The 23,385-nt window shown below is 51.8% G+C and overlaps 1 protein-coding gene across 8 annotated transcripts in view; it reads right to left on the reverse strand.

Annotated features, from left to right (window-relative positions):
* Positions 1-23,385, reverse strand: part of ASTN2 (astrotactin 2) — a 622,345-nt gene that overhangs the window by 155,599 nt on the left and 443,361 nt on the right. For all 8 annotated transcript variants that reach the window (XM_039506369.1, XM_039506367.1, XM_039506370.1 and 5 more), the window contains 2 exons: positions 7,215-7,348; positions 5,639-5,787 (listed from right to left, as the gene is read on the reverse strand). In XM_039506369.1, coding sequence (XP_039362303.1) covers positions 5,639-5,787; positions 7,215-7,348 — 283 coding nt within the window. The remainder of the gene's footprint in view (positions 1-5,638; positions 5,788-7,214; positions 7,349-23,385) is intronic.

The following is a 23,385-nucleotide window of genomic DNA, read 5'->3' on the forward strand; positions in this document are numbered from 1 at the left end:
GTCAGGTACTCCTTGTATCCTGGAGAGAGATACGAGAGATGTGGGACTGAAGACTGTTACCATCTTCTGGCTGCTTGTGTCCTACATGAGATGGGAAAGGAGGCCCTTGGTTAGCACTGACTCGGTCTGGACTGAATGTCCCTCATCCGTAGCAGGAGTTGCCCTGTTTGGGATAAGTGGCAGGGATACCTCACCGCTGCCCGTGCCGCATCTATTGTGCAGAGAATCAGAGGGCTCACCTCACTCTCCAGGGCTGCCAGCCTGACCCTGTCCACCAGCACTAGGGCCAGTCACAAAGCCAAGCCACCCCACTGGTCTCCTGTCCCTACATCGCTGAACTGTGGCTTGAGGAGTGAGGAGAACGTTCTTCATGCTGAAATTCAGCCCTGTGGAGAGGACCTGCAAAAGGCCTAAGCACCCACATCTGCCCTAGATTGAGGGCGTAGGTGGCCCTGCACTGGCCCTTGTGCACGGGGGAAATTGCACCATTCACCCCTTCTCAGACTGTAAACTTGGTGGGGGGAATGCTGTTCTCATGTGCTTGCCCAATGTCTAGTGTAAATAGGGTGCTGATCCTGACCGAGGCCTCGAGGCACTATCATGATGTACATCGTATACAGGGATTGGGAAGAAGGATGGTCTTGTCCTGGACTGAAACTCTGGAGCGCCTGGTTCTGCCACAGGCTGCGCTGGGACCCGAGGTACGTCACTATGCATGGGATCTTTAAAAGCAGCTCAGGGAGACCACATCTAACGGCACAGGAACTGATGGGGGTACACCTGGCCTTGAATATATTGAGGCTGGAGATCAGAAGGGGAGGATCTAACCATCAGAGAAGTGAGGCTCTGGAACAGCCTTCCGTCAGGAGTAGGAGGGGGGCAAAGACCCCATCTACTTTAGAATGGAGCTTGATCCACTTCTGAACAGGTTTACATGACAGGATTGCCTGCAATTACAGGAGATATGTTCCATTGACTTTCCATGAGAGCTGGGCATGGCAATCCCAGCTGTAATCTCTCAGAACCTCAGTTCTCCATCTCTAAAAGGGAGACAACAGTCCTTCCTTTCCACCCATCCATTGTCTGCCTTGCCTAGTTAGACTGCAAGGCATTTGGGGCAGGGACTATCCCTCATTATGGACAGCACCTGGCACAATGAGCCCCCATCTCAGTTAGGGCCTCTATGAACTATTGTAACAACAATGAACAATAATAATCTGGAGTCCTAGTCTGAAACAGATGGGGATTCGGACTGAAGTGGAACCAGAATAAAGAAATGAAAAGTACGTAGCATTGGGGTTCTTGCTGCTCCATTCTTCTTCCCCCTTCGGAGGTTCTTAACTTTACACTCCTTCCTCCAGAGGAGTTTTGAAGTCACAGAAAACATTTTCCAAACCTAATATTAGTTCCAGATGTTCACAGACATTTTGGTTTGTACCTCACTCTGTAAAACACATTTTCTCTCTCTTTTTTCTTAAGTGCAGAGCCTGCTTTGTCTATGACATAATCTGCTAGCAGCCCCGCCAGTGCGCGCGCTCACACGCGCGCTCCCTCCTTTCGAGCCGCTCATGTTCGAACAAAGAGCATCACTCATCTACCAAGCTGTCACGCACATGGAGTTGTGAGTAATTTCCACAAACTTTAATGAACAGTTCAGGATGCGATTGCTCCATCTTCTTTTCTGGCTGCTGAGTGGAGAGCCGCTCTCTCCCCGCTGCACGGTGTTGAAAGTATGGTTTGCTTCGCACACAAATTCACCTTGGGAACAGTCCTGGTAACATCAGAGGTTTTGAGGGCTGTGTTTTTCTAAGCACCAGTAATAAGCCTTTAAAAATGTATGTAGCTAGGGAGTTGGGTAGGCAGGTATTCCCCGAGAGGCCTTCATTTCTCTCATCCCCGCCCCCCAGCACCTCTGTCCTGCACACCAAGACAAGGAGAGAGCGGGGCTGGCTCCTGACCCTGCTCCTGGATGAAGAAGAGGATAAAATTATTTTTGGCTCAGGGAAAGGGCTTCTTCCACTTGCCAGCAGAATAGGAGGCCAAGGGTTTTGTCGAGATTAAAGGCTGGAGCCTTTGGGGGACAGGCAGAGGGCCAGATGCCATACAGGAGCAAATCCTGCCATGCAGCCAGAGGGTGGGTTGGCACAGAGCTAGCAGAGGGCATTGCCAGGAATCACAATATTAGGAGGTTATAACTCTAATTTTTCTTTAAAAAATACAGATTATCTTCCCACTCTTAAAGCCTAGAGATCTCAGGAATAAACTCCTGCAGCATCAAAAGCATAGCTGTTTTCAGATGGTATGGCTGTGCTGCTAAAACAACCCTGCTGTCTCTCTGGGGGAAGGGGGCATGGTCAGCTGCCCTACTGCCAGCAGAAGAAGTGTGGAAAACCTCAACTTGCCCAAAAACAGAGGCATAGATTTTCCAGGGGGCTCCTGGTTTTAGGTTTTTGCTATTGATTTTATACAAAAGTCACTCAGAGACTGGTGATGGGCAGCAGTATGAGAAAGCAAGAGAAAGAGAGAGATACTCAACTGGAGACATCCAGGGGCTCATTCTCCGAGTAGCTGAGCACCCACACGTCCAAATGAAGACAACGGGAGCTGCGGATGCTCAGCACCTTGGAAAAATCAGGCCCCTTGGCGTCTCCAGTTGGACATCCAAAAATCAAGGCATCTAAAATTAGTAGCTCCACAGGCGTGGATAGAGGTTGAGGAAGAAGGAGGGAACATTTGGATACAAACAATTGAGAGAAGAGAGAACTTTGGGGTTTGGTTTGGTGTTTTAAATGACTGTTCGCTGTTTTGGTTTTTGTGTGTTCAGAATTAGCACAATGCCCAGGAGCAGAGCGAGGGGCATGCGGCTCTTGGGAGTGATTTTCGTCACATGAAGAAAAGAAGAAGAAGAATCTGTATTTCCTGCTGCAGCTGTCACACGGAGCTCCAGCCACATCAAAGAAGAAACCCCGTGCTTCCCTCGTCTGGCCTCACCTGACAAGTGTGTGAGCAATCTGGAATCCCCATCCAAAAGGCAGCGCTTCCTTTAGCAGGTTGCTTTCCTTTTCCATTACTGGAGGGTGCCCCTCCAAGGCAAAGAACAAACCTGTCATGCTTGGAAACTGGAACCGTAGCACAGGCACTGCAGTGGCACTGGGTAGCTTTGGAAATGGAAGTCAGTGACAGGGAGGGAGGGAAACTTAACTTTGAGACAGGGCCTGAGGTGTAAACAAATGAGGGGCACCAATTCTGACTGCCCGCAGTGGAGGCCCCTTCAAGTGATCAGTGGCCTCGGTAGGATGTGCTGATCTTTCCTTTGACAATGACACCCTAGCTTCTGTAGCACAGAGGCTTAGTAATGGGGGCCGTATAAATATCTGAGGTCTGGTCTACACCACGGGGTGGGGGGGTGTCAAACTAAGGTACGCGACTTGAGCTACGCGAATAGCGTAGCTGAAGTCGAACTACCTTAGTTCGACTGACTTACCCGTCCAGACACAGCGGGGTCGAACTCCGCGGCTCCAAGGTCGACTCCGCCACCGCCGTTCGCGGTGGTGGAGTTCCGGAGTCGACCGGAGCGCGTGGGGAGTTCAAACTATCGCGTCTTGATTAGACGCGATAGTTCGAACTCTGAGAAGTCGAACTCACCGCGTCGACCCGCGCGGTAAGTATGGACCTACCCTGAGAGAGAAATCTGACAGGAAGAACAGATGGGACCAAAATTCCCTGCTGGTATAATTTGGTGCAGCTTCCTTGGTTGCACCAGTTTACACCAGAAGAGAATTTGGCCCATAGGTGCTCAGAAAGTTACAGAATGAATAAACCCACAAAAATCCACCCACTGCTAGTAGCCAAATTCTGTTCTCTCCTGCATTTCCCTGGAAGTGAATCTGGCTTGCCCCTGTTGAGCCGAGAAGGAATTGGTTCTGAATGATCACGGTGAGATAGCATCTCTGACAGAATCATCACACATTCAGAATCCCAGGTCCCGTGACCAGGGCCGGCTCCAGGGTTTTTGCCACCCCAAGTGGCGAAAGAAAAAAAAAAAGCCGTGATCGCAATCGCGATCGGTGGCAGCTCCATCATGCCGCTTTCTTCTTCGGCGGCAGTTCAGCAGCAGGTCCTTCCCTCCGAGAGGGACTGAGGGACCCGCCGCCAAATTGCCGCCGAAGAGCCCGACGTGCCGCCCCTTCCCCTTGGCCCCCCTGCTTGCTGAGCTGGTGCCTGGAGCCAGCCCTGCCCGTGACTCATCCTCCATCAGTCATGATCAGGAGTCTTCTGCCCAATGCCCATCAGAGGCACTTTAACCACCCCCACCCCTGTGGCGTGCGTGCCAGCACCCTGCCCTACACTGAAAAGCCGCTTGGCCAGCTCCTGCTGAGTCTGCAACAACAGGAAAGGAAAGGCTTTCTGAAGAGGCGCCTCTGCTAGTCACGAGTCTGCGGCTTGGCACACACACACCTCTGTCCTACCCATTTGGATACAAAGGTGTGTCAAAGCGACTGTGACTGGAGCAAGGTGTTACATGGTCACAAGAGTATCCGGAGGGCACTGAGCCTGTGCCAAAGAGAAGGCAGTAGTGAGGGAACTGTCTGAGAACCAGCTGGCCTCTAGCAGTCTACGCTCACCAGCACACATGCTGTGGGAGCATCTATGCAGGCCTCATGGAGAGGCTCAACCTGTCTGGTAGCACCTCAGAGTGGTGCCCACCAGTCAGGCCCGTTCCTCGCACTTCTGCAGAGCGTGATCTAGCAATACATACAGTGGTGGGCCTAGCCCCTGCTAGCGCTGACATGCGTGGCCTCTAGGAGATGCTCGGACAGCACGGCAATGAGCATGGGATGGGTAGGCAGACAGCACCAGGAAAAACAACTGTAAACAACCCCACCCACATGTAACCTCCCCGGCCCGCGAGATTTGCAACACAATGTTCCAAAGAAAGAACCTGCAACGCAGAGAAAAACTCACATGCACCGTGACTTTTAGCTTTCACGATTAAATGAACCCCAAATCCTCCATTAACTGCAATATAAGGAACTGCGTTTTGCCTGGTTTTCTCCCTGAGCAGAGCCAGAGCAGCAGCTTTCAACACCTTTGGTGATACGTTTTAGAACACATCACTTTTAATTACTCATCCAGACCCATCAACAAGTTTCATATCCTTCCACCTTGACCTGCAGGCCCCTGAATCATGCTCTGAGTCTCAGCCAAAATATTCATGAGCCTCAGGGGACTGGGTCCAAGTTCTGTGTTTACAGATAAACTCCAAAACCAGGTGAGTTTCAGGTGCTGTTAGAGAAGCTTTGCACAGCTCTAACTGACGTCTCTCCGTTTTCTACATTGCCCAGTTGCTACAATGGTGGGTACTTTCAAAATGCAAATAATTTCTTTGTAGTTACCCAACACTCTTCTCTAATTTTTTCCAAGTAACAGAATCTACAGAGACCTTCAGAAGCCACTCCCAGTGCAGGAGGTTTGACACTCCACTCGAGACGGTGTCTGCGCTTCGTACCCTTCCGTACAAAGCCAACAAAATCCCGAGGACGGAGCTCGGACCCACCTGCAGTCAGGGATCTCAGGCACAGAATCAGTTAACATTGCTGTGGAACTGCTGGAGCTGCTGCCCCTTGTCCTCACCTACCTGTGTAGAGGTCAGTGTCCGTGTACTCATCGACCTTCTTGTGCTGAAGGATGTAATCGGAGACCTTTGTCCCGATCGCAGGCTGGACATCCAGCCACTCCAGAGAGACCACGGTGCTGGAGGGCTCTACGCTGGGGGATAAGCGCAACCTGGGCAGAGCACAAACAAGGCAGAACTCCTGGAGATCAGCTTGCACTCTGAGGAAAGCCAGCCTATTAAAGCAGCTTCTGAACATATGCCTATGGGCTCCCTCGCACATTCAGACACACGCACATGCACACAAGAAACAAGGGGACAGTCGGAAGGGGAGGGAGGAAAAGACCAAAAAAGGAAACTTTCAGCCAGGTGGAGTCAGATCTTGCTGTATGCTGTTCCCTCCTCCACCTGTTCCCTGAAGAGTCTTGGCCTTGGGACTTCTTCTGAATCAGCATCTCTGGGCTACGCACGATTGAGGGTGGCCACCCGAAGGGCTCTCCCTGTTCTCAGTTAACACCCTCATAACTACATCCCTGTCATTTCAGATCAGCTCAGTGACCCTATGGAGAACAGATGTCCAGCAGCATGGGAGAGTGAAAGAGGAGCGCGAGAAGGTCAAACTTCCCCTCCGTGTATCTCTGTGTAACCCCGCTGAGGTCAATGGATGGGGTATAAGTGAAGAGAGAATCTAGCCCAGGCTGTGCCTGAATGGAAGTGAAGGACTGAAAGAGTGTGCACGCCCAAGAGTGTGTGTTTGTGAGTGAGTCTGAGCATGTGTGAGAGCAAAAGAACGAGAGGGATGAATAGGTACAAAGTGTGAGTTAGAGAGCGTGTGTGTGTGTGAGAGAGAACGGGAGTGAATGTGTGAGGTGAGAGGAGGGGTCTAATTCTTCATGCTGTGTGCCTTGTATCATAGAATCACAGAATCGTAGGACTGGAAGGGACCTTGCGAAGTCATCTAGTTCAGTCCCTTGCACTCATGGCAGGACTAAGTATTACACCATCATCATCACTGACACCAGTGCAAAGGAGAGCGTGAAATACCCGATCAGAATCACGCGGACTTTGCACCCCCTTAGGACTGCAGTCAGTGACAACACAAGGGGCAGGGCTATTAACAACTGGGCTCTGAGAGTACAAGTGTGTTTGCTGAGCTCAAGATGGGAAATCAATGCCGTCTGAGGATATTGGCTTACTAAACCGATGTTCTCTTCCTAGTGGAAAGCTGGAGACAGTCTCTCTTCCTGCTGTCTCAGCTAATTCCCCATCAGTTTGCTCCTGATTTGTTCTCGCTCTGACACGCCACAATGAATTGCACTGTAATTCCATTTCTTTCACCGTTTTAAATCCCATTCTACAAGCCGCATTAATAAGGTGATGAAAAACAACAAAGAATTCTACCAGGGCAACAGCCAGCCTCAGGGTATCTGAAAGGCCTCAGTCACACAGCAAAATGCACTGGACTGGGGACCTGGGTTTGAATGCAGGAGCCAGGAGGCACCTGGGGGCAAAGCTTTCACCCCACACAGCGAACCAGAAGGGGACTGAGTATGTGCTGATCACCCCACAACACAGAAGCCATTGACCAAGAGATACGTACACAGGCTGTGGGAGAGGACTGCAGTTTGGGAGTCCATGCTCGTCGAAGGCATTGAGGTCACATCTGCACCAATCCTCGATAACGTCGCCTTTCCCTGAGCACCAGTATGAGCTCATCAGGGCTCCCCTGAAGGCCTGAAAAGTTTTATTAAAAAGAAACAAACATGTAAACGCTTAAAGCTCAGGGAAATCAGCTAGTCCTTACCCTGCCCCTATTACCAATGTCAATGTCACTAGATCTGGAAAGGATGAAGGAGGGGCTCCTGGATGCGACGGGACTCAGAAGGCCTGGGTTTAATTCCCAGTTCTGCCACTGACTTCCTGTGTGTCCTTGGAAAAGTCATTTCATCTCTCTGTGCTTCAGTTCCCCCATCTGTACAAGGGGGATAATGATTTTGTCTTGATTGTTTAGACTGTCCGCTTCTTCCAGCAGGGCCTGTCTCTCTTTATGTGTCTGTACAGCGCCAGCCACAAATAGAATCTTTTGAGATGTAAGAGGGCCCCTGTGGTCCCCTGGGACTTTATTGCGAAGGACAGGGATAAACCCAATTCCAACAAATCTGAGCTCCCTTAACTCTGCCTGACATTGCAGCAGGATGTACTACTGTTCTTTACTTCCAACTTTTAATTTCCCTTATGCTCCACCCCAGAACTGACTGCATTTCAAAGGTGAGTTGAGTAACTCTTGACTAAAAAGCACCCAGGGGCCATCGTGCATGCTGTACTCACACACTCCTGACTCATATGAGCAGCCCAGCTGAAGTGAGTGGCGCTACTTGCTTGAGTAAGGATTACTCACGAGTAAGAATTGCAGGACTAGGTACCCTAGTCGGTACAAACAGAAGAGTTTGTAAAAGCACTTTCAGGAGTGCATCTGATGGAAACTATTAGCACCTTTGCACTGTCATTAGCATGACAAGAACGCCTCCCTGCAGCTCCTACTGCCTCAGAGGAGTGATACTATGATATGAGCCCCAGGAGCAATGATGAGCCTCATGGATCAGACTGCAGGATCGGTGGTAGATCAGTAAAGGTGAAATCATTAATTAAAAATCTAAATTCCTTTGAATCTATTCCTGATGATTGTTTACTTTTTGCTGTTCACTCAGTTTAGGACAGAGAGACAAAGCGGGTCCGTTTCACGGTCTGTTCTCATACACTAGCCCCATGCGGTTGGAGCTGAGTTGCTAATACCGCAGGGGAATGCTTGAAACAAAACCAGTGCCCTGGTCTAGTGGTTCAGACCTGTAACTGGGTCTCAGGAAACCTGGGTTGGAAAGCCAAGAGTGCTTCCCACCTGCTGTGTGACCTTACGTTGCTCCACCTCTGTTGCCCCTCCCGTCCTTTCTCGGTCTTGTCTACTTAGACCGTCAGCTCTTTGGGGCAGGGGCTGTCTCCCACTGTGCGAACGTACAGCACCTAGCACCCTGGCGCGCCAACCTCAGTTGAGGTCTCTAAGAGATACTACAATAATGAAACCCTGACTTCACTGTAATTATTTTTTTAAATCTACTTTTATTAGCTTTTGCAACTCCTTTCCCAAGGTGTTAGAAGCCCTACGTTTTGGACCCCAAACTACTGAGGAGGGTCCTCTATATACCTAACAGCCCTGCTGGCTTTCCCACCCCAGCCAGTTCTTATTTGACAAAACCCAAGTACTTAAAGCAGCACTATTTCACCCCCTTCAAACCTCCGCGAGTGCCAGACCGCAGCTGCCTGGCCCACACGATACGACTAATTTTAAGGGTTACACCTTAAAGACTGAAATCACCCCTTGGGGAGGACAGGGATGGCTTCAGCAGATTTGGTATTTAACACAACACTGTAGTAAAAACGCCTTCCTCGAACCATTTATAAAAAGAACGGTTATAAATAGAGCCATACGTCACATTCTATTGTTTGGGATTTAGTCAATTTCCCCAAACACGCAACCACCTTTATAACGAGGCGCCTTGAGTCACCCGAGTCTGCAATATTTCTGCTTCCAGACATTTATTAAATGTTCCCATTCAAAAAAAAAAGGGGGGGATGAGAAAGAGCAAAAGAGAGAGAAAATACATCGTTATTCTTTAGATCCTAAGTGAAAGCCTAAAAGCGGAAAGGGTATTTTTAGGCAATTAGAGAATGTCTAGAACAAACAGACAGATCAGATGCATGAGAATGAATTGTCCCATGTTGCAACCATATGATAATCTCTCAACCTCTGCATTACCCAGAGGGTCTGCTATAACTAATGTGACAAGGAATTCATGGAAAGGAAAAATACATAGGCAAAAAATACATCAGACCCACTCCATAACGGGGGTGTGGAGGGCCGTACTGCTGACTTAGGTACAATGCCATCGGTGGCTGCCCGGGATGATTCTTTCTAAATGGGGCCACAGCTCGGATGGGATTTCCTGATGGTTTCGAAAGAAGAGGAGAAACTGACACGTGGATTTTAGAAAAGCATGAGGGAACCTGAGAGAGAGAGCAGGTTGGATTGCCAAGAGGATTCAAAGGGCATGGAGCTGAGAGTGCTCTCCAGCCAGGCCAGGAAGGGGGAAGGAAAGACGGTAGGTCATCCTTGGCCTTTTAACTGCTCCTCCTGCTCCATGTTATGTGTCCTGCTGTTTACAGCTCCCTCTGGCCCACATGGGTGCTGGCTCCCATCACATCTCCAGCCAACGGGAGAGACTCAGTGAGCTTGCTGGAGTGAGCGGGGCCATGTGCAGAGCATCAGGGAGCGGAGCACCAGGTGGAGCCGGAGAGAGAAAACACCTGAGCCACTCGACAGGAAATAGCTTCGAGCGCTCTCCGAGCTCCACATCCGCCAGCGCCCACAGGCTGCCCAGGAAAGTCACCTGGGCCCAAAGCAAGGTCTGCCAAGCAATGTATCTCCTCTCATACTGTCACTGGGTGGCTACACTGCCCTCCTGCCACCCCCACACCGCTAGGGTGGCCAGGTGTCCGGTTTTACACCGGAATAGCCGGTCGAAAAGTGTCCTGGTGGCTCTGGCCAGCACTGTTAAAAGTCCGGTCGGCAGCACAGCAGGGCTAAGGCAGACTTCGTACCTGGCTCTGCGCAGCTCCTGGAAGCGGCCGGCAGGTCCCTCCGGCCCTAGGCGGACGGGCAATCAGAGAAGCTCCGTGTGCTGCCCCCGCCCCTCAGCTCAGCCCCTGCAGCTCCCTTTGGCTGGAAGCCGCGAGCAATGGGAGCTGCGACGGTCGCAGCTGCAGGCATGGGCAGGACGCAGAGTCCCCTGGACCCTCCGCCAGGAGCCCCACAGAGCTAGAGCTGGCAGGCAGGGAGCCTGCCTTAGCCCCACTGCGCCACTGACCGGGAGCCACCTGCCTCGAGCATGCAGCCTGCACCCCCTCCCATACCCCAGCCTCCTGCCCCAACCCTGAGCCCCCACTTGCACCCCAAACTGCTCATCCCTGGCCCCACCCAAGAGCCCACACCCGCTCCCACACCCCCTGTCCCAGCCCAGTGAAAGTGAGTGAGGGTGGGGGAGAGCGAGTGACGGAGGGAGGGGGGATAGAGTGAGTGGGGGCAGGGCCTCAGGGAAGGGGCGGGGCAGGGGTGTTTGGTTTTGTGCGATTAGAAAGTTGGCAACCCTACGCACTGTGTCTTCCTGCTACCCCCACACCCCACACTGCCCTCCTGCCACCCCCGCAGCCCACACTGCCCCTACACCCCACAGCCCACACTGCCCTCCTGCCACCCCACCCCCACACCACCCCAATCACCCCCACTACCCTCCTGCCACCCCCACACCTCACACTGCCCTCCTGCCACCCCCACACCTCACACTGCCCTCCTGCCACCCCCACACACCACCCCAATCACCCCACTACCCTCCTGCCACCCCCACACCTCACACTGCCCCTTCCATCCCTGCACCCCACCCCGCTCTCCGGCCACAACCACTGAACTGCCACCATATTACCTGTCCTGTTGTCATACTGTTGCTCTTCACATCTACGGCCCTTGCTCTGTCTCTGTCAACCTATACGAACACACGCCCAGGCTGCTGTCACGCTGTCAACCGAAAGCCTCACAACCCCAACTGCTGCCGCCCCCTTGCACTCTTCCCATACACACTACCCGTGCGGCGCACGCCTGCCATGCCAGACACCCTGGCACCATCACAACGGGCCCGTACATCCTCCATCTGCGTCTGCCATGGCATGTCACCGTGCCCCCGCGCTGCCCCCGAGGACGGTGCAGCAGGGGGAGCACGGTCAGTGGTATTTCACTAGCACGCATGTGCTAGGCTTCCACTGAGTCAGAGGTCAGTGCTTTCGCAGCTCTCTTTTCCCCACCTAGGCTATCACTGCTGGATACCCTGGCTACCTAGTGAAGAAATCTCACCCACCATGGCCGTGCCCTTCAGCCCCATCCAAGAGTTAATTTCTTTTGTTGTTTACGGGAAGTACGTGCTTCTCTCGCCCACCCCCCCAACCCGATACACTTTAATTCGATCCTGCAGGTACAGAACCCTGATCTGCCTTGTGTCAACCTTTACACAAACGAAGTTAGCCCATCGATGCGTCCTTCAATTCCACTCATTAGGCCAAGCGCACCTACGCGCAGTAACAGAGTTACACCGAGAAACAATGGGCCCCCGGCCCTGACAGCAGCCTCTATTCAATTTCGCTGACATTTGTTTATGGAGGAGCAGCCGGCTGACGTCAAACCGAGCCAGGAGAGGCCAGGCGTCGGGCTCAGCTGGCAGCCAGTGGGCAGGCTTCAGCGGAGCTGTGCTTTGCTTGTTTTTAATCAGGGTTTCTAATAAGTGTGTGCGCTGGGGAGTGTGCGCGCGGAGGAGGGAGGGGGGATCAGAGGCAGGGAAGAGGTCAGGTGCTTTGGAAAAACAGGATGGGCACAACAAAGGTCAAAGCAGTTCCTGAAGCAGGGCTCCAGCAGGATCCTGCAGCCTCCAGGAAGTTGCATTACCCTTCCAGGGCATGACAGTACAATCCAGGGGCTCCAGATTCCCTTTGGGGCCACAACCTTGCCCCTCAGGGGCTCCATGTCTACCTTAGAGTCCCCACTGTAACCTTCAGGGGTTCCCTGATTGCTTCAAGGGACATTGCCACAACATTCAGGGCTCTGCACTGTCCTGGGGCACCCCTGCTGTAAAGTGGGATGCCCGGCTGATTCTGCTGTAGCCTGTAGGAGTCCAATATTCCCTTCGGTGGGACCCCCTGTAACCTTCAGGAATTCTCCGCTGCTCTGTATGGACGTAGTACTTGATGAATGGCACCCGCCTGGCTCATTGGGGACGAGTGTGTCTTTTGGGGGTGCTATCTGGTTCTTGGAGGGGCTTGGTCTCAGAGAGCGGTAATGCTCATGGGCTCTATGCTACCCTTCAAGCTGGGCTGTCACCGTAACCCGGCTGCCTGCTTGCTTGCTCGCTCGCTCTCCTGAGTATAGGAAAGAAGGAAGGGATGCTGCACAGGGCCCGCTTACACAGACAAAGGTGAAACTGCGACAGTGACCCTCAGGGAAAAAAGGAGACTGCTTGCAGACAGCACTGGTGGGGCACATCTGAAGGGGGAGAGATCTGCCACATATCAGTCTTTGATTATCGAGTGTATCGTCAAACATAGCTGTGCTCAGGCCCAAAACACCCCGACCCTGGGTGACTGAAGACTCTCTGCTTCCTGTCTTGGCATTGGGGTATCTGACTGGGAGTTAATCCCCCAGGAGTCTGCCCTTTCTGGTCCTTGACACAGCTACCTCATTGCTTTGGTGTCTGTGCCTGAGAGGTAACCCCCCCCACCCCCAAAGTTAACCCTTCGCTCTCCTTGACACCATCGTCTTAGGACATTGGCAAGGGAGGCCCATGGCACCATAAAGTTAACCCTGGATGTGCTGATTTAGGGCCCAATCCTGGCAAAGGGCAGAGCAATGGCAAGTCAATGGGAATCGAGGGTGCTCAGCGCCTCACAGGGTTGGGCCCTCCATGTTGGCAGAGTAACTCCCTTCCCACAATGCACTGAACAGGCTGCTCGTCCTGTGGGAGCTAACCACTCCCCAGCACCTGACCCTGCTCTGAGTCCTCAGGCAAATTTCGCCTTCATTTTAAAGTATCCAAATTGTATTGCTTCCCTGTGAGTCAGGCCACTTGGTTTATATCCTTCAGTGCCAGAGGGAGATTTATGAGAGGAGAACCTGGCTCAGAAGTTTTATTTTCTAGATGAGGAGTCATGCCATTAGATATATAGCATTATGAATCACTGCAACAGCATCAGATTTGCTCTTTAAGGCATAACAAGACTGACACCCCACACCCACACATACCCATATAATGGATTGATGGTTCCCTTCACAGGACGGCTACTTTGTTTGTTTTGACGTGAACAAGACATAAAGGTCCATAAAGCCCCATCATGCCATACGTTGAGTCTATGCTTAACAAATATTAGGAAAATGAATGACCCATGTACCCCATCTATTCTTGATGTGAGTGCAGATGGGTCTTTCTTCTCTTATTGTTTGTGCCATGGGGAACACAGGGCTTGCTTAGTTTTCATAGCTCAGCAATTGAATACAGAAATATTTTAACTGTCTGCCGACAGTTCAAATCCGGGTGAGAAAGGGAGTGATGGAAAATCATTCCTGTCAGACAGCTTTTTGGTGGCCGCTGGGAAATGACCTGTGGGCCCCAGTCCAGCTCCCAGGATCTTGAACACAAAGGAAGTTCCATCACCAGGACTGACTGAGGTACAGCTGCTGGATAATGGGGACGGAGAATCTACTTCAAGTGCCCGAGCTTTCAGGCCAGCCTTTTCATAAGGACTCAGCACTCACCGTGGGGCTTAGGATTTCCAAAGAGCTCAGAGAGTTGGGTGCACTTTGGGTGCTGAGCATGTCTGAAAATGTGGCCTCAACTGGAGTTGCTGAGGACTTGGAAATCTGGCCTTACTTATTCTTTGGATCAAAGAACTTTTGTGGTTAGTGCATGCCTCATTTTCAGGAAGAATTACAAAGGGGAAAATATGTATAAGGGAAAAAATGCAGGCAGGTTGAATGTGGAAGTGGATGTCTTTGAGGGAATCTGGCTATAGATTTTGGATGGATCATTACGATAGAAATTGGCTATTCCGGTACATTTTGTGTCTTGCATTGGTTTCCCAGGTAAGCCTCTCAAACCTTAATTTCTGTATTCCCCCAGTGACTGACTTCTTGGCTAGACCAACCTCAGCAATAACGAATGAGAGTTCCGCCTTTTTCTTGTAACTCCATGGTAGAGAAAAGGGATAAAGGGAATTTGAACACACATATCTTAGTTTCTAGGAATAGAGCAAGAGTCAGGCTAACACTAGCTCTAATAACGCAAGATTTCAAGGCAGGGCCTGGGCAAGTGGAAAGCGAGTGGGGAAAAAACTGTAAGAGATGCTGGTTTTCGACCTTGTGTTAGATAAGAATGGAACACAGACTGTAGCAGGAATTGCTGAGAAAAGTAAGCTATCAGAAGGAATATGTATAAACAAGATGTGGTTGTTGATCATTATTGTCTGTAACAAAAGGTATAAATGCTTGCCCTAATTGTTATCTAACGGAGACCTGCCTGGGACGGGGGGAGGGGGTACTCTTCCCCTTGCAAGTTTAAGGAAAATAAACTGTCTCTGACACGTTGCAACCAACCTAAGAGTGAAGACTGTGTTTTCTTCCACATCTCCTTCAAATGGTACTGGGAACAGCCCCTTTGCCAGGAGGAATGGGTATAGGACTCGAAATCAGTGTCTCTCTCAAAACCAAGAGGAGCTTCTAACTGAACGATGTATGCAATCATGGAGTCTTTTCTGCATCTGAGAGCAGGGTGCTAGACTCCTGGGTTCTATTCTCAATTCTGCAGCTCGTGCCTTGGGATACCATGGCCAACTTACTTCACCTCCCCGTGCCTCAGTTTTCCCACCTGTAAAATTGGGATAATAATCCTCCTTTATCACATCGGAGTGCCTGTGACACTAAAAGGAAGTCACGGGGTTCCTCTCTTTATGTCCATCTATCCATTTTGCCTAAATATAAATGGAGTGCATGCTCTCGTGATGGTGAAACTGAACAAGATGCTGAGAAGAATTATCCTCTTGCAGCTCATTGCAAAGGGCATTGAGAAAGGAGCACCCATCTATTAGGCCATTGTGGATCATCCCAAAAGAGGTAGTGTAGTGGGGCAGCTGCCCGACTCCTGGAGAACAGGGGTTAAAACAGCCAAGCTAGGCTGATTGGAGTAGCAACCACAGCTGTGGCCAGCTCAATTAGGGCCCAGCTGGCCCTGATAAGAGGGCTGTGGGACAGAAGCTGGAGGACTCTCTCTCCAGCCCTGGAGGGAGAGGGCTTAGCTGCCGGGGAACATACGGGACCTGAAACTGGAGCTGTGCTTCGAGAATAGGGCAAGGGAGCTGGCGAGCTCCAGCCTGGTAAACCCCAGGCTGAGGTCTTGGTGAAGGCCTACAAAGGTCCTGGGGCTACAGAGGTTCGGCCTGGGAATAGACAGAGGCAGCTGGTCCAACCCCCTTCCCAGTGATAAGTGGCCATGACAGACTGCAGTCTGCCCCAGGGAGCGGGGGCTAGATGGTGACTGGCAGTAGCCACTGAGGCAAGGTGGGTATAGAGGGTTCGGGGTTCCCCTGGGAGGGGAGACCCAGACTGTGGGTTACTGCTGGGGGCAGAACCCAGAGGAAAAGGGGCACCAGGGTCCGGGAGGGACACGGGGGGCCCTAAGGCAGGCAAGACACTGGCCTGCAGAGGGAGCTCCGGGCTGGACAAGAGCTAATTCCCAGGATAACCAGCAGGAGGCGCCACGCCGGTGAGTGCCACTTCCCTACAGGTAGATACAGGTCTGATCTTTCTTATGCCTCCATCATCCTATATGAGATAGCAGACTTTCCAGTGTGACCCTCCATTCAATGGGCTGGCATTCAAAGCTGCTTTCCCTCTTGTGCATCATGCATGCGTCATGTGTACTGCGTAGTCTGACTGTCTCTAGGCCCCACCTGTTACCCTCTGGTCTCCGAGGTGCACCCTGTGACTTGGCTACATTGTCTCCATGCATTTCCAAGGCACCAATAACAGGTATATCTAGGCAACGCTGCATGAGTTCCAAAGGAACATCACATCCCTCTGGAAGGAAGAACCATGGGATCGGCTCGATCTCTGGTGGCAGTTAGCCACACAGCCAAGACTAACATCCTGCCTTTTGGTACCATTACTTTGACATTGGGGTCCATGAACCACATGATCCTCCTTGTCAAACGCAGCTACGGCCGTGAGGAGTGTAGCAAGAAGTGTCCTTGAGATACAGCAGCCAGTTCATACCTTTATCATGATCACAGGGCAAATCCCATGCAGATAAATGCCACAGGTTTTTACAGCACCTAACACAATGGGGTGCTGATCCATGACGAGGGTTCCTAGGCACTAGAGCAATATAAATAATTCCCCACTCATCAGCGAGCTAAGATTCTGCACCGAGCTAGACAGAACTGTAATCCCAGGTCAGACCTCGGTTGCAGGGCGTTTCAAACCCAGCAGCCTGGTTCAATGGGCTTCAATGCTACTCCATATACATTACATCTAAGAGAGGTGATAAAAATAAAGGCCTTCTCAGACCAGGGACTCTGTCCAGGATTACGGAGTTTGCGTCTGCAAGTCTGTTCCAGGTTCAGAGCAAAGGAAGGTGAAATTCCCCTACTGTTATTGGCAGGCGACCACATCTTCTAGTGCTCACACCCTCCTCTTCTCCGGCTGCTTCTCCCTGGGGAGCAGTATCTCCTGCAGTTCATCCTGTGGAGGGACATCAACATTTGGCCAGAAAGCTCGGGGTGCTGGAAAGGATCCAAGATGGGCAATGCGCTGGCTTCTATTATTGATGGGAACCGAGGGAGCAGCAGAGGAAACTGGAAAACCTGGCAGCATCAGACAACATTCATACTGTAGCGACAGTCCCGTCCAGGCGAGTCGGCTTTGCTTTCACACCTAGAATACAAAGCTCCCTATTATAGCACAATAGGGCAGATCAGAACGGGGCTATTCTCTCGTCTCACTAATGCATGTCGGATGTGGACGAGATCCATATCAGGAAGAGGCCCACGTGGCTAAACTTTGCACAGCGTATTAATGAAAGAATGATGAATGCCAATTAACAGATATAACCTCCCCCCCCACTCAATAACAACGTTGTCCCCTGTCGCTCTGGCTCCCTTGCAACTTTGTCCAAGGAAAAATAAATTACTGGCCCCGACCTTCCATGTCTTCAGACTCTGCTTTGGGGGAGTTATCTACGTGCACAGCATGTTTTCTTTTCTTTCTGAAGCCTGCCTGGCTTTCCACTTCTGCGCAGTCTGGGGGGACAAGGACCTTTGGAGAAGCTGGCAAGAGAGAGCTGCAGTGTTGGAACCAAGGCCCTGTGAATGCCAGGTTCCTGGGCATTGCTGCCGATCACATGTACAGATTTTTCTTCCCCTCCCCTAAAACAAACAGCTCTGGGATACCACAGAGAAACAGCCCTGAAAAATGTCATCAGTGGGAAGGGGCACAAATGTCTGTTCCCTTGAACAGACTTCAAGGGATAAGAGCAAAATATCACAACCTTGTATGCAGTGCCTCCTGGCCAGCTGTAGGTCAGAACGTGCTCTGAGTAAATCCACATCTGACATGCTCTCGCTCCACTTTGATTGTTTTCCTCCCTGCATTCGCTGAGGCTCTCAGCGCTACTGCATCCCGATTCATGTTCTCAGTCCATGGCTCTGGCTTCCCCAGGTCCAGGTTTGCTCTGCTTCCGGGTCAAACGGAGATGTCATCAGAGAGAGTGATTAACTCACGGAAATTAGAGATGGAAAGGGATGGGCTGGCCAAGCTGGCCATACCTACACTGGCTTGTGAGCCTCACAGAGACCTTCCCAAGCTGATCTGCAGGTGCTTCGATAGTTGACTGTCAACAAACCCTCCTATCGTCTCCCACCTGCCATCACTTCCTGCTTCTCCTCTTCCCCAGAGCATCCCAAGATGTGTGCTTGTGGATCTGGGGAGATGCTACGCTACCAGTGTTCCCAGGGTTTTTCCCAGCAAACAGGGATGTGCACTTCACTCGAATTCAGCCTGCGGAGCGCACTTTCTTAGGGGTGCTTGCCTTGCAAATTGCTACGCCCGAACATCATGTTACAGAGCAAATCCCTGCCGGAAACGTGTGCTGCCTCCCTGTGATGACAAAGCACCTTGGCTCATGTTATCCAACTGGGCCTCTGGATCACACTGTTATGGGGTTTCTTACAGCTCCTTTCAATCTCCCATTTGCCCCGGCAGGAGCTCTGGCACAGCGGCTGTTTGGAGCGCGCCAAGACTTGCTGTCCTGACGCACCCCCTCACAGTGAGACCCAGCGCTGCAGCACGTCCACCTCAGTTTCCCCACAATAATCTTAAACCTACTCCCGGCATAGAGCTGACCTGACCTTCCAGCAAATCCACCTTTACATGGTAACAGCATCCTTTAGACAAACTTCCAACTCCCCCGCTCCAGCCCCTCCCCAAAAAACCAAAACCGGAATCTTCGACCTAGCTACGCTCAATATCCAGCCCCCTTCCTTACTGGTAGGTCCCAGCTGCAATGGCAGCCTTCACATCCACCAACAGGTACCTGGGCTCTGGTCACCCCAGCAATCCCACCTCCTCCTACCATGGGCCCTGGCCAGCCAAAGTCCTCAAACAGCTCCTGGCCCTCACCCAGGCTTCACGCCCTCCTCCCCCCACCCTCAGCAGGAGCAATCTGTCTGCTCTCCTCCCAGCCAACCTCTGCAATCAGCTCCTCTTCTTTCCTCCCCAGCCAGTTACCCCTACTGCCGGGCCTTCCTCCTCATAGGTCCCACATCCAGAGCGGGTGGCAGCAGGGTGAGGCTCAGTGAACTGGGCTGACTGCCCCCCAGATTCCTGGTCCTTAAAGGGGCAGGCCACCCTGTCACAGGGGGTTCAACCATCAGGGATGGAAAGTAAATTCTTTGCCCAGGTGCTCAACTAGCATGCAGGCGAGCGCAGCGTGAAAACCCAAACAGAATCAAATAGCATGGATTCCCCACTCCGCCCTGAGCATCTGCCTTGGGAATAGTTGGGCATGGATGTGTGACAGTGATATCAGCTTAAAGGCAGGTATCAGAGCCAAAGCCCTGTTGGAATCCCATTCTCAAATGCCTATTAATTATTATTAGCTGTCCTACAGTAGCACTTAGGGTATGTCCATACTAGATTGCAAACCCAGGTCTGTAGGACCTGGGCTTGTGGTCTCATGTGTTTCCAAGCCAGCGCTTGAGCAGCCACATGGCATTGTAAACCTGGGTTTACAATTGCTGGACTCGGGTCTCCCACATGTACTAACATATCCCTACTGCACCACGCAGACTTTCTGACTCCGGTCTGCCACTGGAGCTGCGCCCACACTGCAAAACGACAGGGCTTGGGAGTGGCAGGTTAGACAGGCTGCCGTTGCTTTAGCCGCTGTGTCGTCTGGACCTACTCAGAGCAGGTTTACATGACATGGCGGTAACAACACTGGCTCTTTGTCTGCACTAGCGCCCCCCATGTTGCAGCAGCTCAGGGAACTTCTAAGAGAAAACTTAGCGCAAACACAGCCACAGAGTTGAGACGTCTTGTGGGGGGTGCGTTACTTTTACTTACAGCCCCCCTCCCAGCCCAGCACCCGAAAGAGGTTTGAAAGGATGGGGGAGTGGAGCATGTGAAGAAGGGGTCTCCCTCCCGCTCTCCTTTCATGGCCTCATTTTCATCAACGGGCTACAACCTTTCAGGCAGTGCAGCCAATCGAACAAAGACAACCCTGTGGTCTCTGAGGGGGGTTTCTTAGTTGGGGATAACTCCAGGCTGCTTCTGTGGCTCAGGGCTCAATGCAAACACCGCACGCTTCCTCAGTCCTGAAGCAGTGCCTCCCTCAGCCGAGACCATGGGCCTGCTCTCATGTGCTGACTGGAGCTCCTTCTCTTCCGGCACGGAGGGCCCATGGCCGAGCCTGGCTGGCTGCGATGCTCAGGCTGGGGTACCATCGGAGTGGCACATGCTAACAGGAAGAGCCAATGAGAGCCTTCCCAGTTGGATTTTTCTGCTTGGTTCTTGGCCATTTACTTGGCCACTTTTCAGAAGGACAGATGGCCAATACGTGTCTGAATCTCCTTCTGCTTATCCCATCTGCTCTGTGCTGCAACGGAGAGTGAGAGAGAGAAGAGGGGGAAAGGGAGGTGGGCAGCAAGCTTCCGGCAGAGTTGGTTTCATCGGTGGGGCTGTTTGCAGTTCCCTTTGCGACCCATCACCTCCAGCCACAGCATTCCAAGGACTCCGCGAGCTGGAGCGTTTCCCAGGCAGGCGGCACTGATGGGCAGCCTCCTGCAGCCGCCGAGGATGGGTGGGTGAAGCACTGATGAAGAAGAAGGACCAGCCCTCAGGGGACAAACCTCAGTGCACATTTACTGATCAGGTTCCCAGCGCAGCCCTGTTTGTGCAGAGAAGCAGGTGGGTGTTGTCCCCTCCTTAAAATAGATATTGACCATACCGATAGTTTCCAGCCTGTGTAAGGGGAGAGAAGGTAATAAGTGCAGATAAAGGCCTCTCTAGCTCTATCAGGAGAGCACCTTTGGTCGGGGGCCGGGGGGCCACAAACCAGGCCATCATTTAAGGCCTCTGGCATACTGGGAAGTGCCAAGTGTTGGCTCAGCTGAGCCTTTTCAGAGGAGGCCAGATCCATGCAGAGACACGGGGAGGGGAGCTGGATGCACACTGGCAACAAGAGAATGCAAAGTGCAGCCAGTGGCATCAGACCACAGGTAGTAATGAAGAATTGTGCTACCATCTAAAGAAACCTCCCCCACCACACACACACACTCACAGTGGTACGGTGCATGCGGGAGGATCTGCCACAGGATTCTCACATGCACACAGGCTGTGGAGTGAGAGGTCTCCACTTGGGGCGGGGGAGGTAAAGAAACGTCCCCATAGAGTTCAGTGGACCTTGGGCAGGTCCTTCAGCTGAGGAAGAACAAGGGTGCAATGGGAGCCTGGCCTCTCCTCTTACCAAGGCCATGTGGGAGGTGACAGTACTTAGACTGCCGCGGGTGTTTTTGACCATGCACCCTGGCAGCTCTAGTCACGCGGCAAGCCCTGCCTGCAGGTTCTGGGCTGAGCTCTTTGCTGCGAGGGCGACACGGCTAGAGATTGACGCTGAAATTACTCACATTTAAAATTAAATAAAGGTCCCAGAGGTCTCCTAAAATTCTAACTAGAAGTTCATTTGTCTCCTTACATACAAACAGAGCTTTGAATCCATCTCCCGCAGGAGACGAGATTAATCTCCCCTTGCTCCCCTTCCCCCGCAACCCTCTAAGCGTTTCTGCAGCTGGCTGAGCTGCTCCGGGAGAGGCTTGTTTGTTTTTTGGGTTTTTTTGGTTGGTTGATGGGGGAAAGTGCAATGCAAATGAAAATAATATCTTGAAAGAGGAAGATCCCAGCCAGTCACGTTTGCCCCCTCAAACCAGCATCCCTTGGCTGGCTATCGGTGCAGAAGGTGGATTCCTGCAGGTAACCAGCATTCTATGCATGCACCAAATCTTCTAGGTCTCAATCCTGTGATGTTCCGAGTGTGGGGGGGAAGCATAAGCTCCATTCTCTTCCCGCTGCCTCTCTGGGTTAGCGGGCTGGCTCGTTTTCCAACGGCCTCTTCCAGGGGACTTGGAGGTTTACAGAGTACGCAAACCTGATGTCTCTCTCTTTCTCAGCCTGTGCCTCTGGGTGATTATCAGGAGCGGGGCTGCTAGTCAATCACACAGCTGCAGAGAGCTGAGAAGTCAAAGAAGCAGAAAGGTGAGAATGATAATATTACAGGCTTTGCTGCGCTCAGAGCTGGAGGAATTCCCCTGCCCGGTCATTGCAGGAGATGGACGTTCCCCCAGCTCAAAGCTGGAGAGCAGTGCCAGGGAAACTCCAGGTGCAATGAGAATCACCTTGCCCGACCCAAGAGGTGGATGCGAGGCCAATGCAGGGTAGGAATACATTGGTGGAATAGCAGGGGCTAAGCTCAGCAGACCAAATGACCATGGCAGACATCTAAACCGCACCCTCCCAAAGGCAGGGTGGAGTGATTCCTTTCCTTGGCATTGGAGCCTGTCTGAGAAAATGCTGTTGTTACATGTCTCTTCCTGTGGGGCTGTTCAACGGCTGCTGTGTTCACTTGATTGCATTCTGTGCCAAGGGTCACGGGGAGAGGGAGCTTTTCCATAAGACAGAACAAAGATGAACGATGGACAGAATCCTTCGTGTTTCAGTGCAATAGCTGAACTGAGCAACAAATGATGGAGGAGAGGGAGAAACCTCAGGTTACTCAGTGAACTGACAGTAAAGAGTATGTTGCACCTCCCTCTGAAACGCTGACTGACCGTTGTCAGAGACAGGATCCTGGCACGGATGGACCATTGTTCAAACCCACTATTACAGTGCCTGTGGTGTTACGGTGCAGGAGCAGACTGAAGCAGTACAAAGACAGCAGACTAGCCTACACCCTGACATAGTCCCCAGAGACCTCTAGTGAGAAGATGCCCCCCAATGCATGCCTCAGTCATAGCCTCTGCCTATTCGCATCAGGCTCGACTTAGGCAGGAAGCAGAGGACTGGAGCTCACTTGAAACCAAGCTGGGTAGTAATTATAAACTGAAGAGGCAACAAAGTCACCCGCTCCACTCAAGATAGTTGAGTCGCATCAATTTGACTGGTAGAGCTGGAGTTCTCAGTGGAGAACGGGCAGTCTTTTCACTGCAGAAGCCTTCATTAATAGCCCATGTGTCGCAGCACAGATAGCCAGAGAAGGTCATGAATAAATGTTTGAATTTTGAAATGAATTTCCTTGGGCCGGGCTCACCCCACCTGTCACTGAGTCCCACGGACACTGGAGCAGTTGAGTAGCTGGGAAAACGTTTGCAGAAAGAGAATTTTGAAGATCCATGTGTGCAAGTATTTGCAGAAAGCAAAGTTTGAATCCTCAGACTCAAGCCCTGGCACATGAAGGTGCTTGTGCATCCAATCTGCAAACAGAAATACCGTCCTGCATGTGACTTTTTGGACCAGTTGCAGCCTGGCAACACAGAGGAAAATTCAAATATTCACTATCAAAGAATCGACCCACAGGTTATTT

The sequence above is a fragment of the Mauremys reevesii genome, linkage group 19 (assembly GCF_016161935.1).
Source record: "Mauremys reevesii isolate NIE-2019 linkage group 19, ASM1616193v1, whole genome shotgun sequence".
Taxonomy (NCBI): domain Eukaryota; kingdom Metazoa; phylum Chordata; order Testudines; family Geoemydidae; genus Mauremys; species Mauremys reevesii.